The sequence below is a fragment of the Pseudorasbora parva genome, chromosome 20 (genome assembly GCF_024679245.1).
Source record: "Pseudorasbora parva isolate DD20220531a chromosome 20, ASM2467924v1, whole genome shotgun sequence".
Classification (NCBI taxonomy): Eukaryota; Metazoa; Chordata; class Actinopteri; order Cypriniformes; family Gobionidae; genus Pseudorasbora; species Pseudorasbora parva.
The window spans coordinates 14,319,290-14,337,600 of NC_090191.1; the positions used below are offsets into that span (position 1 = coordinate 14,319,290).

At 39.0% G+C, this 18,311-nt stretch overlaps 1 protein-coding gene across 1 annotated transcript in view; it reads left to right on the forward strand.

The window, feature by feature from the left end:
* The first annotated feature begins 1,705 nt into the window (after positions 1-1,705).
* The window catches only part of LOC137049084 (zinc finger protein 585A-like), a 47,529-nt gene continuing 30,923 nt past the window's right edge, over positions 1,706-18,311 (forward strand). Inside the window, exons 1-3 of the mRNA XM_067427471.1 lie at positions 1,706-1,864; positions 2,085-2,222; positions 13,661-14,831. Coding sequence (XP_067283572.1) covers positions 2,132-2,222; positions 13,661-14,831 — 1,262 coding nt within the window. The 5' untranslated portion in view covers positions 1,706-1,864; positions 2,085-2,131. The remainder of the gene's footprint in view (positions 1,865-2,084; positions 2,223-13,660; positions 14,832-18,311) is intronic.

Here is an 18,311-nt window from a genome sequence, read left to right on the forward strand (position 1 = left end):
ATGACAGAATGTTTTTTACAATAGTTACTTTAACTTATCAACATAAGTCAAACAATTTTCAACTTTTTGCATCTATAAAAGCCCAAAACACGCCCACTGAAGCTATTCAAATATCAAAACTGAACACATGCCACACTTCAACTTCAAAATCAGTACAAGTAATTATCTGTTATAATAAATAAGCTCAGAGGCCTGCTCACACGACACAAATGTAACAGTTTTATCATTGGCAGCTGTTTCAATACATGCATTTCAGTCAATTACCATTTATGCAATAGTTGGGGGGAAAAACAACCCACAACAATAGTTTGCAATGTTAACTTGCCTGTTAACATGATGGTTTTATACAGTAATATTTGTAATGGTATTTAGTGGAAACCATTTGAACGTCCGTAATGATTTCTAAATAGCCTACATTTTCTTCTTGCCCATTTTTAAAAATATGATATATAGGCACACGCACATGCACACACTTACTTCAGAAAACCCTTTAAAGGTATAAATGTGAATTAAACGTGGCACAATGGCCTTTATCATCACAGTATGCTAATACCCATCTTAGTCCAAGGGATTCGCTGATCGAGGACTGTTGGGACACTCCAGGCACAAGATGTTTTTTTTCTGGAGAGACAGAGGCTGAATTCTAAATCGTCCCTAAACCCTCATTCACTATTCCCTACTTTAGTCCACTAATACAAGTTCACTTGTAGTAGTGAATGAAAACCGAGTGAGTGAACTCCATCGGCTGCACACTCGTTATTGTGGCGCAATGTGGGATTGAATGAGTGCACACGAACATGTCCACTATGGTTCAGACACCACTACAAATGGCTGTATAAGGCGAGGTTTAGGATTCAGCCAGAGTTGTTTACACCTCAATGACTATGAGAATTCTCACCCTCTTGATCACTTGTAATCTTTCACTCCTGCATATCCGTGTGGAACCTCAAAGGATTTTATGGCCTCTTCTGCACAGCAGATTAATTATATAGAAATTAGAAAAATAACTGAATTATGAAATCATTTAAATGCTTTTTGTTCCAATTATTTGTATTTGAGCACTTTCATAGTTGGGCATCATAGATTTACATTATGTTAGATTCTTCTGTTATCCAATATGTCCAAGTCTATTTTTTCTTCAGAAATTATTTATACGAGTATGTCTTCCTAAATAGGTGAAATACTTAATTTATGCGATCGGATACTTTTTTTGTTATTGGGTTATTCAGTATCCCACCCAAATCCTTTAATGTGTTTAATTTACATATTCCCAGCAGTGGATATGTTCAGATGTCTGTCTGAACCAACACTTTGTCACTACAAAAGGCTGGAATGAGCTCAAGCAACACATACTGAAGATCTATAACTACAGAATTACTATTACTAGCCTACTTATTACATAATGAAATTACTACATTAAAAACTCTAACAAATGTTTACAAATCAACACATTGATAATGCTAATGTTGATAGAAGAGAAATTTAATTACAAACAAACATATATATGTAATATGTGTGTTTGAGTACATTTCTTATCACTTCTGTGATTAAGTCTTTGAACAGGACTTTTATTTTGGTCTGGTGGTGTGACGTCATAAGTATGCGCCGTCTGTGATTCGGCTAAACAAAGGTTTGTGGTTTTTAAGGGTTTACAGTACGTCGATACAGTACGTTCAATCCATTGTATAAAGTTTCCAAGTGGTGTAAAATTAAGTAACTGTTTTTCATTGTAACATCTTATAAATTGGTTTTATTCAAAGCTCTTCCACTCAATATAATAAGTTGCGTTTTATTTCGTTCATGTATGAGAGAAACCGAGGTCAAAACACTGTGTATGCAATGAAGACACATATATGTATGACAGGTGACCGCTTTTTACAAACCAACGGCAAATCTTTTAATGACAGTCAAATCTATTATGTAATATATGCACATTATTAAATGCCAAATATAAATAAGCTAAATATTCTTTATTCCAGTTATTCATTTGTAGCACCAGACCAGAGATGCCGGATTTATTTTTCTTTCTGTTCATTATGTTGATCTTAAACATGCTTAATGATCACTATAAAATTATTACACAGAAAAAAAACTCCAGGTGAAGCGACTGAGATCCACGTGACGCACTATTATGGCGTTTATTAAAGAGGAGAGTGAAGAAATAAAGATTGAAGAAGAAACAACACTCATAGTGAAACAAGAAGATACTGAGGAACAAACAGGTTGGTTTCATTTTCAAAGCTGAACTCAGTCATTTGATACTTATTGCAATGTCCAGCTTTACAGAAATTAAGAATATTTTTGAAGAATGTCATATGAGCGTCCGAATGGTACTTTTTCAAATTATTATGCACGTCACATATCAGCAGGATTCCAGTACAATATACATTCATATTTTCAAAAATAAACAGTTTTTTCTTCATCATATCCTTTAGATAATTAGTATCAACCTCACACAGGTTTGTTAAATAGTTTGCCAGGTCTACTTAATTAAACGGAAGCCCCTTTTTAATATAGCCATTGTTTAGCTATTTAGCTATTATTATATATAGCTATTTAGTTTATATCACAGCTCGGCCAAAGGGGTGTAAGTCGCAGTTTACTTGCAGTAATCTCTAATCGTCTCTCGCCGACTCATTTATATGATCTGCACTGTGCTAGTACATCTCTGGACCGAAGCAGACTTTATGCGACAAATGCAGCAGTTTGCATGACACTAACGTTAAACCAGACTTAATTTGTGAAGCACTAAAAATGGTGTGTCATGCAAAAGTCATGAAAACAATTAATATTGTGTGAAAACTGAATGAAGATAATCAAACTATCATAAGATTTTTGACCAATTACAGCACCGGCCCAACTGGACCCGATCATATTCCACAGAAAATTGTTATTAACAAGTCAATAAATAAGTCGCAAAAATCTGTCTTGCCTACCCAACTTTTTGCCTTGCCTCTAGTCAGCAGTCTTCTCCTTTGTACCTGTCTGTGATGCATACCATCCTCCTTGCCAAGAAAGTTCCATCCATGTTATTCCTCTCTTGCCGTGCATGCTTAATCCACTCATTGCAGCTTCAAAAGTCCACTCATTCTTACGGTGACAGATGACAAATGCAACTTTTGCTCTTTTTTTTTTTTTTGTATTTCGAATCAACTCACACAAGAGAACTTCAACTGTTTGCTTTTTTAAAATGTAATAACGTTTGCTCGTTCTGAGCCATGGCCACGGACAGTAGCATTACTTATTTAAAATAATCTCTGAGCAGAGTCTAACCAGAAATTTAGAAATTTGCCCATCATGGCCTTCTAATCCGCTCCATATACTGATTGGCTTCTTCACTTTGTCTCCTCTCCACCAATCAGCTGGTGTGTGGTGGTGGTTCTGGCGCAATATGGCTGCCATCGCATCATCCAGTTGGATGCTGCACATTGGTGGTGGTTGAGGAGATTCCCCCCTTCTATATGTAAAGCGTGTTGAGTACCCAGAAAAGTTTTATATAAATGTAACTTATTATTATATAACAAGACAGTTAATTCATTATTTTATTATGAAGTACACATGCTTGAGACTGCACTTGTGCGTTAGCTGAGGCAACCTGAAATGTAGCCTATGCTTTTTAACCCAATTTGAACATCATAGAAAACATTCATGTGACAGTTCACCTCACATTTTGTTGCTGATTTGAAATATGTTAAATGTGAGTGTACACTGTGCAAGGATGCAATAAGTTCGTTTGCATTTACTGCTGTACACATAGAAACAGGAAAACTCATGATTACTGTGCAATTGCAAAAAAGGGATAGTTCACCCAAAAAGGAAAATTTGATGTTTATCTGCTTTCCCCCAGGCCAGGGCATCCACGATGAAGATGTGTTTGTTTCTTCAGTAAAACACAAATTAAGATTTACTTATAACAACTTAGATGCCTTGGGGGTAAGCTGATAAACAAAAAAAATTCATTTTTGGGTGAACTATCCCGTTAACTCCACCCACTCTGCTTCTGATGGCCTCGGGTCCTCTGTGTAGACCTCTAGTTTGTAGTACATTAGAACATTGTGCTTTATTGGCCGGTTTTATTTAATTGCAATAACATGCGACTTTTATGAACCTGTTTTTTCTCCCTCTCTCTCAAAAAAAAACAAAAAAACTAAACAAATATTTGTAGTGCATTTTTTAAATTAAAATTAATATTAAAAATTTTTTTGGGGGGGGGGGGGGGGGGGGGGTTGGGTAACTAAGGCCTTCTGAATCAAATCTATCGAGTTTATTTTAAGATACTTATTTTACCCTGAAATTTTGAATATTCCAATCTAATATGATTTCTGACCTGTAAGGTTGCCAGAATAATAATCTTACACGGTGTGTTAATAGGCTAGAGGAGAACTGGCACCCCAACTGAGTCTGGTTTCTCCCAAGGTTTATTTTTCTCCATCATGCCCTGATGGAGTTTTGGTTCCTTGCCACTGTCGCCTTTGGCTTGGCTTGCTCAGTTGGGGACACTAAAAATATGATTAAAGTTATTCAACTTATTATACAAATAAAATGTATGAATTAGGTCTTATTTAATTCTATAAACTATAATACTGATCTGCCAACATTGTCGCTATATGATAAATTAAAATAAGCTGATAACATCACTGTTTTCTCCAGTACGACTGCACAGCCAAATCTAATTTTGTCGCAATATTATCCTGTTTATCACTGTGAAGCTGCTTTGACACAATCGTGATTGTAAAAGCGCTATATAAATAAAGTTGATTGATTGATAAATAAGCATATTTAAAATTTTAATAAGTAAAATATCTAGCCCTTGAATTAAACTAGGCCTAAATCAAAAACGTTTTACATTAAAACTTACAATAGACAAAAAAACTAGTCTTTTATTTCTTTATTTTTTAAATCTTTTAAGAAATCCTGCAGGTCATAAAGAACTTTATTTCTCCACCTTCAAGAAAGGACGAGAGCTCTCCATTATGTCTCCCTTTTTACCTAAATGTGTCTGTTTCCTTGCTTTACCGAGGCAAAAAGTAATTGAAACAGATTAGCCTTTAAATTACATGAATCTGTGGTGAAATAACCAGATTTTCACTTCAATGCATGTTTATTTTAATGCAAAATACGTTCTGTCAATTTAATTCAGCGCATCCAGCACAAAATAGACTCTGTGTAGAAACGATCAACGCGCTGCTGCAGATGCACCGCTCCTGGAAAGCACCGCCGGACGGCATCCGTGTGTAGTGAGAAAGTTGAAATCTGTTAACATTGGGACGTATAACAGGCGATCTATTCGTGATCAAACTATTTGCGTTGCAGATCTAAGCAGTTCATAGGAGTCATTTGTTGGACTATTACAGAATAATAGAAAGATGTGTTTTATTGTTTTATTATCTCATCACATTTGAAGCGCCGCTAATGTAAATTGGGAGAGGAACAATTTATATTTTATGCATTGGGAATTTGGGATACAGTAGCTGCCTGCTGGGGTGGCAAAAGTCTTTCATTTAGGTTGGCAATTGAAACCCTGGTTGATCCGCCCCTGCCACTGTCATATTTTCTTACATTTTCGTTCGACATGTTGAGGTGACGATGTACTGGGTGTCCGCTGTGACTCGATTCGGGTGTGTGACAATGATGCTCAATATAGCCTACGTGTAATTACCTCGATCCAAAAAAAAAAAAAAAGGGGTCCCCCTGGTGTTCGGGGCCCTGGGCTGCAGCCCATGTTGCCCATTAGGATAACGCGGCCCTGGATGTTGTAGGGGCGGAGTGGGACCAAAAAATCTACCGGGAAATTTCGTAAAACCACCGGCCCTCTGTGGTAAAAAAAAAAATGCTAAAAAATATATACTACTAACATCATAATCCTTACAAAATTATTTAAAATTTATTAATAAAGCCACCGCTACTGGTCACGTGGTCTATGGTTAGACTGATTTGTTTAGATCCAGTGAAATTGCTACCTTGACAACGCCACGTGAGAGGCGTTCACACCGCCGCTGACTTGAGCTTCCAAAGTTACCGGAAGTCATTCATTTTCAATGGAAGCTGGATTCACTCAGCTGCAAGAAGCGGCAAATTCCTTGACGTTGCGTTTTGAGTGATCAGAGCCTCAATCCGAGAGTTTAAAGTGGCTCAACTTTATGGTAATAATGAGCAATGACGAGGTTTAGCGGCAAAACGCCAGCAACCAATCGGAATATAGACGTCCTTCGCGCTGGCTGATTCCGCAGAAACATACAATGTAAACTTTTGTTCCTACCAAAACATTAGTTCCGAGAAAATGGAGAAGCTGATCATCGCCATTGCTGGGTTGGGTTTCCTATCATTATCGGATTAATTGCACATTTTAACCATCATAGAGTGAAAGTGTATCATTTTTATATGTGTTTTAAGTCCTGTCAGTTTAACAGGGCCTCGGCCGTGCACGCGCACTCATATTCTTCGCCGTCTTTAAACCTTTACAGTCTATGCTTCAGACAACACGAGCGCATATTAATCAAAATCACTTGATAGTGATACGATGGTGTCAAAAAAAAACTCTACAGTGAGGAATTTTTTTCTGTGTTGACAAATCTTGTGCGATATCTTTGCTCCGCTCCGTGATTAATACCAGAGCAGCCGTGTTCATATGTTCCTTTCGGTTAGATAGAATTAGTGATTTAAAAGCCCAGTCGGTGATACCGGTATTACCGTTGTTGTCACACGTTGATTAACCGGTGGGAAAATGTCCACTTCACATCTCTATGCGTGCTAACTCGTTTCATTCATTCCAATGGGGTATATATATATATATATATATATATATATATATATATATATATATATATATATATATATATGCTTAACTGGCTGAAATCAGGGAAACTGTCAAGTGGGACAGTTAGTGACGAAGGAGGAGAGGGACCAAGAGAGAGTGAGGATTTGGAGGCAAAAGAGACAGAGAGAATAGTAAAACATTTTATGTTTGATGTTGCACTTGAAAAGTTTCGGATTGATCCTCGTGTTTATTTATTTTATCTATATCGGACCTTATTCTCTTTAATGTTGTGGATCGTTTGTAACTTCATTGCAATTTAATTCAATGTACTGTCGTTCTAATTTCCATAACCGTTGTGTTATGATGATGATGATGATGCTAGCTCCACAGTCAATGAATAGTCTATTGCTGCAATGTTTCTTTTATGCGGCTGAAAATAACCGTGCTTTCTGTTACTGAGCCTGTGTCTGTCACATCCTCTTAAAAGTGGAAGCTTGTGTGTAGCTATTATGCATTATATTGAAACTTTATGTTGTTATTGTCATTCGTGTTCTGGTTATTTGCCCATGATTAAACATGAGTTTTTATATGGCGATAAAACAAAGCTTTGTTGGGTTTTTTTGTTTGTTTTTTTAAGTGGGTATTGGGGGTGCACGAACCCGTTTGGGAAATAGAAGGGGGTGCGCAGGTAAAAAAAGTTTGGGAACAGCTGAACGGTACAAATTTTTTTTGTAGGTTCGTGAAAATGGTTCCCTGTAAATAATCAAATGCTGTAATGCTGCAAATTACAATAAAATGACTGCACAACAACATTAAATACCAAGTGTAATTATTATTATTTATAAGATCTTGAAGTCAACAACAACAATCAACTGAAAAAAAAAAATGACAGACACATTTTTCCCCAAAGGGATTTTGCTGTGCATATGGCATGTTTGGAACAGACCTAAACAGGCAATTTAACAGTTGCTAATATAGATGTTTGACTATACACAAACATAAATGGTATTGGGCATTGTAGCACTCAGAGTGATTGTAAACACACAGACACACACACACACTCTCTCTCTCACACTCACACTCTCTCTCTCTCTCTCTCACACACACACACACTCTCGCTCTCTCATCACTTGCTGTTGTTTCTCTCTCTCATCACTTGGTGTTGCCCCTCTCTCTCACTCGCTCTCTCTCTCTCTCTCTCTCTCTCTCTCTCACACACACACACACACACACACACACACACACACACACACACACACACACACACACACACACACACACACACACACACACACACACACACACACACAGACTCCCTCAAAACATGAGTTGCCATCACAGTAGGTCACTGGTCTCTGCAACCTTGTTTATCACCTCATCAGTCAAGGACATCAGAATGTTTTTCTCTGTTGCCATGAGCATAAATGCTTCCAAGTGCTCTTGGGCGATAGATAGTGCTCCTAAGTCTGTTCTTCACAAATTTAAGGGTAGAAAAACTCTCACAGGCCACTTGAGTAGTGGATAATGTCAAAAGAAATTTGTAGGCCAGTCCATTTACATGGTATGAATTTGTCAGTAAATTGTATTGTGCCAAGATAAGGTAGACACAAATGGCACAATTCTTACAATACAATACAATATTTATTTATAAAGCACATTTAAAAACAACCAAGACTGACCAAAGTGCTGTACATAGCAGAGAATACAATGCAGAGCAGTACAGGACAAAAGAAACAACTGAAAAAATAAAAATAAAAAATAAGCAGTAATCGTATCAGAGTCAATGAGCATCAAAAGCAAGAGAAAACAAAAAAGTCTTTAACACATAGAACAGTTAACATTGACCAATTCTGGTCCTTCTACATCACATGGTTCTTCTACATCACCATCCTCTGTGCCTTCCGGTGAATCATCTTCTCTTGAGGTCCGGACCTTGTACTCCTCTAGGGGGGACAGCTTTAGTCTTTCCCACTGAGTCGCTAGGCTAGCTAGCTCAGCCTCTGGCATCAAATTTCATTAAGCAACTGCTGAGGTTTTGCATTGCTGATCCTGGAAGTCCCTTATTCCTTACCTCAGGGAATTTTTTTGGATCAAGGCAGGCAAAATCTGAGCAAAGCTTTCCACTTATAGCAAAGCGCTCATGAATACTTTGAGTGACAGTGTCCATAATGACATTATGTATGGTCACCTCAAAGTCCCTCTCAGCTGCTGTTAAGGGCTGATCTTCTGCCAGCTCTCCTGGCATGATCTTCTTTTTCTTAACCCGTTTTTCAGGTAGTGCTACCTCCACCTCTATCTCACAGTCCTCCTTCTCCAGCAGCTCACCATTAGCCCACTCCACAAACTTGTCTGCAGCTTCTTTTAAGCAACTGAAGTCTCGTACACACTTCTTCAGCCCATCCTCTGTTCCCACTACCAGGCGGTGTGCGCTCAGGAGATCCATTCCGCTTGTCTGGAGGTATTTGGACAGGGGTGACGTGTGCTCAAAAATCCGTAGGAAGATTTGGCCTGTGAGAATTGTCTCAAATTTTAGTAGACCCTCAATGTATCATTTGGTCTTGGCTCTAGCAGTACGCTTCATGGTCTCTCTAGTTGAAATGCTGTTAAAGTCAAGACTAGATCTACATACATGGCACTGTCAGGCCTTCCAAAAGTTCCAAACACCTTTGTGAGAGCAGCATCTTTTGCCCACCACCGTGTCTGTCCTATTGGAGAGAGAATTCTGTGTTGCTTGTCTGTGCTGGTTTCTTCCCACTTCTTCATGCATTTGTAAGATTCCCTTATAAAAACAGCAATGTCGTTCAGGAGAGTGAAAAGCGATGCACTCTGAATAACACTGCTTGTTGTGTCTGCTAATGCTAGGTTTAGGACATGTGCATAGCACCAGACGTGGATTTGGTTAGGGGCCTCGTGTGATAAAGAGGAAGAAAAGCCTTTGTAACTGCCCTGCATATTGGCTGCCCCATCGGTAGTGCTCCCTACATAACATGGCACATCAAGGTTAAGTCTTGTGAGTGTTTCTTTCAGGAGATGGAGAAAATACTGCCCAGTAGAAGCCTCACAATCAACCAGAGCAACCAACTTCTCTTGGACCACATCTGTGACATACCTGAGAATCACAGAGTACTGGTCTTTGGATGTGATGTCTTGAGTGTTGTCAATCTGGACAGAAAACATTTTAGCTTCTCTGACCTCAGTGGCAATTGTCTCCCTTATCAGCCCACTACTTTGACAAGCTTGTTGATTGTATCTTTTGAAAGCAGAGTGACCAATGAACCTCTGCCTCTTGCCCCAGCTTCATGCTGTTTTTTACTTTTTTCAATACATTCAGTCAAATGTTGTTGCAAGCAGGGGTCATACATACTCAGGAGCATGATAATTTCAAGGAAGTTACCGTGGTCTACACTTCGGTCTTCAAAAGTTTAGGCAGCTTCAAATTCGGAGCCCCAGTAGCTTAGACTCTTCTTTCCAATTACCTTGACAACATTGACTACATGATCCATCACCTGCCGTTTTCTTCTGACTTGTTTTTGATGGAGGGAGAGCTGGTTTGCTCTTAATGTACTCTCAATGTCCCCCCTTATGTGCCCTCAAGAAGTAAGCCTCTGCACAGTCTTGATGGATAAGACTTCTTTCATGCTCCTCAATTCTTTGATGTACATGCTTCCAGGATTGCATGCCTCCTCTAACAAAAGTGCCGTCAAAAGCAGAGGGCTTTGAAAATGCCGAACATAGCATGACTTTCTTCACAGTAAGTCAACCATTTGCAGTTGATCCCTTCTCTACTATGAAAAATATTAGGCAAGGTTCTTTTCGGGGTTTGTTGGGGGTGATATTGAAAAAATAAAGACAGATCTTTAGACTTGGGACGGGCAAAATAATTGACGATTTGAATATGCTCCTCAGCTGGTCCAGCCTCTCTACTTTGAATAGCCTCCTCAGTTGGTCCAGCTTCTACACTTTCAGTCTTCTTCTCAGCTGGTCCAGCCTCTGTACTCTCCACATACCTCTACTTGTCTGTTTCTGTTTCAATCCTGGACCCTGAGGCTTCCCTCTCCCTTGCACTGACTGACAAAGCATCTTTCCCCATAATGACATTATGTATGGTCACCTCAAAGTCCCTCTCAGCTGCTGTTAAGGGCTGATCTTCTGCCAGCTCTCCTGGCATGATCTTCTTTTTCTTAACCCGTTTTTCAGGTAGTGCTACCTCCACCTCTATCTCACAGTCCTCCTTCTCCAGCAGCTCACCATTAGCCCACTCCACAAACTTGTCTGCAGCTTCTTTTACGCAACTGAAGTCTCGTACACACTTCTTCAGCCCATCCTCTGTTCCCACTACCAGGCGGTGTGCGCTCAGGAGATCCATTCCGCTTGTCTGGAGGTATTTGGACAGGGGTGACGTGTGCTCAAAAATCCGTAGGAAGATTTGGCCTGTAAGAATTGTTTCAAATTTTAGTAGACCCTTAATGTATCATTTGGCCTTGGCTCTAGCAGTACGCTTCATGGTCTCTCTAGTTGAAATGCTGTTAAAGTCAAGACTAGATCTACATACATGGCACTGTCAGGCCTTCCAAAAGTTCCAAACACCTTTGTGAGAGCAGCATCTTTTGCCCACCACCGTGTCTGTCCTATTGGAGAGAATTCTGTGTTGCTTGTCTGTGCTGGTTTCTTCCCACTTCTTCATGCATTTGTAAGATTCCCTTATAAAGGGGGGACATTGGCCCTCATTTATCAATCTTGCGTAGAAACGGGTGTATATGTTGGCGTAAGATTATGCTTACACTCCTCTCACCGCCTGATTTATGAAACCGTGCGCACCTCTGCAATTCAGGTGTACGCAATACTTGCCCTTGATAAATCCCGCGGCTGAAAACGATCGTCATTAGAATAAGACGCCCCTATTTATTCAAGTCTCCGCCTCCCGCACGCCCTCATTTTACGCCATGGACACACAAAAGACGGCAAAGAAGCGAAACTTCTCCGACGTGGAGATCGGGCGCGCTCAATCATCTCACTATCCACTAGTCGGGGCACTGATTAGGACATAAGTCAATGGGCTGACTCCCTGATCAGTGTCCTGACAACTGAACTAGTGAGATGATTGAGACGCGCGCCATCGAGACCATCACCAGGGAAGTGGAAAAAAAACCCGAAATTGTTTTATTTAAGAGTATAAAGAGTGGGAATAAAGGCACCCACAAAAACAAAATATGGACCCAAATCACGAGTACTGTTAATAGTGTGGAGGTTGAGAAGCGCACCCCAGCAGTTTAAATAGCTGTTTGGATGATAAATTACCATCACAATGCATTATTTTACAGCGTGTTTTGAAAAAATTAGAATTTAATTTCGTATCACGGCACATGTATTGGGGTGTACAATAGTGATGATGATGTGATGTGGAGTACCATTCAATCACATTAATAATTACATGACAATTTGTAAGATTCTTCTTATTATTATTATGATTATTATTCTTAATGGCGCTTGTTATTTAGAAGAAGAATGTCGTTTTTATTGATTTTATTATTATTTAAAAGAAGAAGGTCATTTTTATTATTTTGTCAGTCTGAATTATTTTAGTCCCAGTCTGTGCGCAGCTGCCGGGCCTAACCCTGAACCGTCAGATAAAGCGCACAGGCTCGCGACTGGAGGAATACATATGCCTACAAATCAAACGCTTTGGTAAAGTCACACAAATTAAACATTGACGTTCATGTTGCACAAAAATAAACACTGAATGTTGTTGTTGTGTTTTTTAACAGTGGGTCATATCTACATCTTGTCAGTGCGTTTTGTGGTGTTAGGAATTGCTTTTCTGCGCATTTTCCAACTAACTCAAACGTGCGTACACCACCTCCTGAGCTGGCGTAGGATTTGAGCGTGCCGTACGCCAACGTCCATATTGATAAATCTCAAAGTCACCGTGGGTTTGGGTGTACGCAAGGTGTACGCTGGAAATTTGGTGTACGCACTTTTGATAAATGAGGGCCATTGAGAGTACATTAAGAGGAAACCAGCTCTCCCTCCATCAAAAACAAGTCAGAAGAAAACGGCAGGTGATGGATCATGTAGTCAATGTAGACAAAGCATCTTTCCCTATGTCTGGTTAAGATGATGTAAAATAAAAACAGCTTTTATTAGTATTAGTATTACCACTACATGGTTACATGCAACACAATTGCATAAATGATGTAGTGTCATGCAGTAAGCGCTAATACTTGAATTTTAGGGGCATATAACCACGTACATCATGGAGTAAAAGTGCAAGACTCGATGTCTGCTCACACACCGTTGAAACAAGTGTGATATCATTACACACAGTAGCCTACAAATCGCACATAAAGAGTGAACTTACAATTGAACTGACATTTAACCATTTTTTTTCTCTGCTTCTCTTTCACATGCAGAAGACAGTGTGTAATATGCTCTTAAATGCTGCAAATTGTCACGTGAACCAGCAAATCCTTCACATTGTGCTTAGCACCCACTTATCTTTGTTTTAAACACTGCTTTTATCCCAGGGTTTAGGGATGTACATTGTGAAACGTCAGTTTATGAATTCCTAGGATTGTTAACCCCGGGTAAATTATGACCAGTGTGAAACATTAAGCAAGATAAACCAGGATTTATTTTAAAAGGGGTTAAATGTGAACCATTTCAAGTGTGAAATGCCCTAAAATAATAAAAACCATATAACTCTAGTTAGATATGTCGAAGTCAAAGTGTCATGTAAAATGTAAGGCCTTTCAAAAGTAAACACTTTTTGTGGCCTTAAATGTTAAAAATCAAATGTATTACTTTTTTAAGTATCCATAGGAACCCTGCCTTTGCTCTGTGCGGTTAAACTGGAGTTAACTTGTATTTGTCTCTTTCTTCTTTTTTTTTCTTCTTTTACCTCAGAACTGATTGCACTAAATGAAGAGAGTCAAGAACTGGATGATGTGGAAGAAAAAGATCTGTATGAAGAAAAATCTGTTTTTGACTCAAAGATTGAAAAGATTTCCTCACAAACAAAACCTAGAAATCGTAAAATCCGCTTGAAAATTCACTCTGGAGAGCACAGTTTCACCTGCCAACAGTGTGGAAAGAGTTTTTCACATAAAAGCAATCTTAAGACTCACATGAGAATTCACACTGGAGAGAAACCTTACATGTGCCAAGAGTGTGGAAAGTGTTTCACTTACAAAAAGAACCTCAATGACCACGTGAGAAGTCACACTGGAGAGAAGCCTTACACGTGCAAACTGTGTGGGAAGAGCTTCTCACATAAAGCAAGTATTAACGCTCACATGAGAATTCACACCGGAGAGAAGCTGTTCATATGCCCTCAGTGTGGAAAGAGTTTTACACATAAAGGAACCCTCACTTACCACATGAGAAGCCACACTGGAGAAAGCCCTTACACCTGCAAGCTATGTGGAAAGAGCTTTTCACTAAAAGGAAATCTTAAGACTCACATGAGAATACACACTGGAGAGAAGCCTTTCATATGCCTTCAGTGTGGAAAGAGTTTTACACACAAAAAGAACCTCAATGACCACATGAGAGGTCACACTGGAGAGAGTCCTTACACATGCAAACTGTGTGGGAAGAGCTTTTCACGAAATGAAAGTTTTAAGACTCACATTAGAGTTCATTCTGGAGAGAAGCCGTTTGTATGTGGCCAGTGTGGGAAAAGTTTCAGATTTAGAGAAAACCTTAAAAACCATACGAGTATTCACTCGAGGCAGAACTGTTTTATATGTCATCAGTGTGAAAAGACTTTCACAGACAGGCATCAACTTAAGAATCACGTAGAAACTCACACCGGAGAGAAGCCTTTCATGTGCCATCTCTGTGGAAAGACTTGTTCAAACAAAACAAACCTTAAGAATCATATAAAAGTTCACACTGGAGAGAAGCCTTTCACCTGCTCTCAGTGTGGAAAGAGCTTTACCGTTAAAGGAAACCTAAAGATTCACATGAGAGTTCACACTGGAGAGAAGCCTTTCACTTGTCTTCAGTGTGAGAAGAGTTTCACACAACACAAAGACCTGAAACATCATTTGCAAACTCATTCTGTAAAGAAATTGTAGGGTTTCTGTGACAGGAGGTGTTAAAAAATAAAGCACTTTGCAATCACACATAAAGGAACAATTTGTCCCAGGAACTTTTTTCCCCACAGACCTGTTGCCGTCTTCTTTTCATCGCGTTCTGAAGTACCGTGATTATTAGTCCTGTGACGTAGGACTGCGCGCAACTTTCCAGAGCCCACTGGATTTCATCTTCTGCAAATACACTTTATAAAGCCTGAACCTCACCGTCAGTCCATCGTCATATTTTTTTTAACTTAATTGTTGTTTCGAATAGCAAACAACTCTTACTGCACGAACTGCATCTGACTTTTAGGTTGAAATAAAATGCTGCGTGAACTCAACCAATCAGCATGTTCAACGCCCAAGTCCCACCCCCGAGAGTTCCTGAACTTTGAAAAAGTACTACCTCGTGAGCAGGGCCATTTTGAGGAGGAAATTTTTACCCGGAACTTCATTTAGACCAAGGTTTTTGTGGTCGAAACACAGAGTACTACCCCAAAGTCCCTAGTTCCTTGGGGAATTTCCTGCGGTGGAAACGCAGCTATAAATATAAAAAGTTTGACCCTGTTGTGTTCATTGTGAAAGATTATTTGCTAGATGATTCTTCTTTTCTTTTTTTTTTAAAGGTAGGGGTGTCTTTGTTTGGGTGTCAATTTCAAATATAAACAGTGTCTCCCAGAAATCGCTTATTGTACCTTTACAACTATGTTCACACTGAAACTGAATGTGATCCACAACTGATTGTCCACCTTCATGACCACTTTAATTAGCATCCTTCACCCATTTTAGGTATTTTCTTTTTTTGCCTATGAACTCCTGTGGCCACACCTGACCATCTTCTTTGCTGTAGATTAAAATATTGAGAGATACCCCTCAAATTTCACATGTCACACCATTTCATATATTAATACCTTGAAATCAAAATAGTACACTTCTGTCTTGCTGTGAAATGCCACAATGTAACAAAGATTATAAATAAAAAGCCATAAACTGAATAAAATCATGAATATTGTACTTTGTTTGGTGAATCTTTTGTATCTATGAGCAAGGACTGTGCGATCCTGCTGCATTCCGTCCAGCGCACCTTCCTTTTTTTTCACAGTAAAACTCATTAGCTTACATGACTGATTTAAAAGGTCTCATACTCACAGGCAACATGATGTCAGGTGGATCCATAAAGAATACAAAATCTTGATAGAAAAAAAATATTTTTTTGTTAGCAAAGTGCACCATTACAGTAGCATAAGTGCCTCTATGACATACTGCTATGATGTACTTAGGCTTACAATGCCTATGGAAGGAAGAAATCAGTTAGTCAGGAAGGAATAATGATAATAAAACACACACACCTTTTATATACTCACTCCTTGTACTACGTGATATCATTTTAGATGATGTACCCCCTTTATTCCCCCTAGGACCTCCCTTTAATTAATTAAAGGGCCTCCCTTTAATTAAAGCCAGCTCCTCTGCAGGAGTGAAGCTGGCTAGTGGTGGCCCTCCCCCAGTGCCAGCAACCTCAGTCTTCTTTTTGGTCTGCAATAAAACAAAAACAAAAAATAAAAACCTGAATAGTTGTAACTTCAATTTGGCATTGATTACATATGTACATACCATTAGATTTACTTACCATTCAGAACTATATTTTTATATTTTATTTTCACCTGCTGCCAGGTTCTTTTTCCTTCACTTAAATTGCTGCTGCGTGAAAGCAATTAACGTTACTGTTATTCACACACAAACGTTGCAATGTATTGTGACACACTTTCAATGTTGATAAAGTATTTTAAATAGTTTTCACCCCTACTTATGCATTGAGACGATCAGCAATTTCCTGCCAACCTCTCTTTTGCCGCTGTATTGCCTTTTTTGGTGATGACATCTTTAAATTCTTCATGTTTCCAATAGTAAACGCTGTTCCGTTGCCGTAAACATCGATGCTCTATCTTTTCCTTTTGTTGCCATGGTAGCCCACAGTAAATCAATAGACCCATGCTCAACTTTTCAGAACTTTTAAACAACGGCATGTACGCGCAATTATCTAGACTATTTAAACCTGACTCAAATTAGTAAGATCACATGATCCTCAACTTACTGTTATGGAACCAATTTAAGTGTGGATGTTTAGCTCGGCTCATTCAAGTCAGGTTTTGGACTTGAATCCCCGCTTTTCTAAGCAGCTTTTATGGAACAGCCCCCAGGAATACCACAATATCTTGCTATCTTCCTTGGCATGTTTATTGTTGTTGACCAGCTAGCACGAGTCCTCCATGAGTCGGTGGGCGAGGCTACTTGGGGCGAACTTACTTCTCGTCTTCAACTTCAACTTCAATTGACATTATAAGTTTTAGAAATTTAACTCAAGTGTATACGTTTTTGAAAAATAAACTTAAAGTAATACATTGTGTTGACTCCTTGTGAGTTTTGTCTGGCCTGGAAATGTTCATTTAACTTGTGTCTATAAGTTAAATGGTGGGGGAGGGGTGATACAGAGCAAAAGGCAAAGACTGCGAAACACAGAGAAGTTGTGGCCATTTTGAGTTAGTGCAGCAGCCTGCCAGCTTTGGTCCTTATGTAAATTTGTGTTGAGAAACACTAAATATATGTGTATGGTGAGTTTCTTTTAAATGTGTAATTATGAATGAATAACGTTGCGATTTAATTTTTGTAAGCAGCATATTGACCGTGCTCTCCGAATATAGGGACACCACAGGGTTTCCCTCACCAGTTCACTGTTTACCAGATGCTGCTTAAATCACTTTGTTTCACAGCTTATACCATATTTTAGATTTTGGTCGGTGTACTCTAGTTAAACTATAAACATATATAACATTACTAGAGCGGAAAAGCGTTGTTTGAACAAATGTCTGTTTGCAATGGCTAGTTAGCAGCTAACGTTACTTTCTGGGCTAAGTTATCTCAGTCAGTGGAAAGGACATGGTGATGATCTGAAAGCTGAATGTTTGAAAGATTTATGTCTAGTGTAGGATCTAATAGGAATTAAACAACCCGAGATTACTTCAGAGTTTTTCCTGCATAGAGAATTAACGTTAAGAAAGTTAGCAGCCGCCTGCCCGCCTCGAGCAGTCACATGCTCAGTCTGTCGTGATAATGAAATAATCAGAAACATATATTTCGGTGTCACATGATCCTTCAGAAATTATTCTAATATAATGATTTGCTGCTTCAAAGTAATCTAAAGCCATTCCATAGCTGAATGTGAGGGACATAAGAATATTGACATCGTTCGATTAAAGTTGGCGGAAACTCGTCTTCTCTCAGCTGCCAATAATTCCTCGTCAAGCATTCAAACACCGCGTCGGGTTCGGTTGTGACAGTCAGCACGGTCAATCTGCCAATATGATATATTCCCATTATAATACTTCATCTGTAGCTTAAGGCCGTGAGAAAAGTACTCGAGATCTGTAAAGTGAATGGTCGAGTACGTTTCATTATTGAACTGTTCACATGGTTTC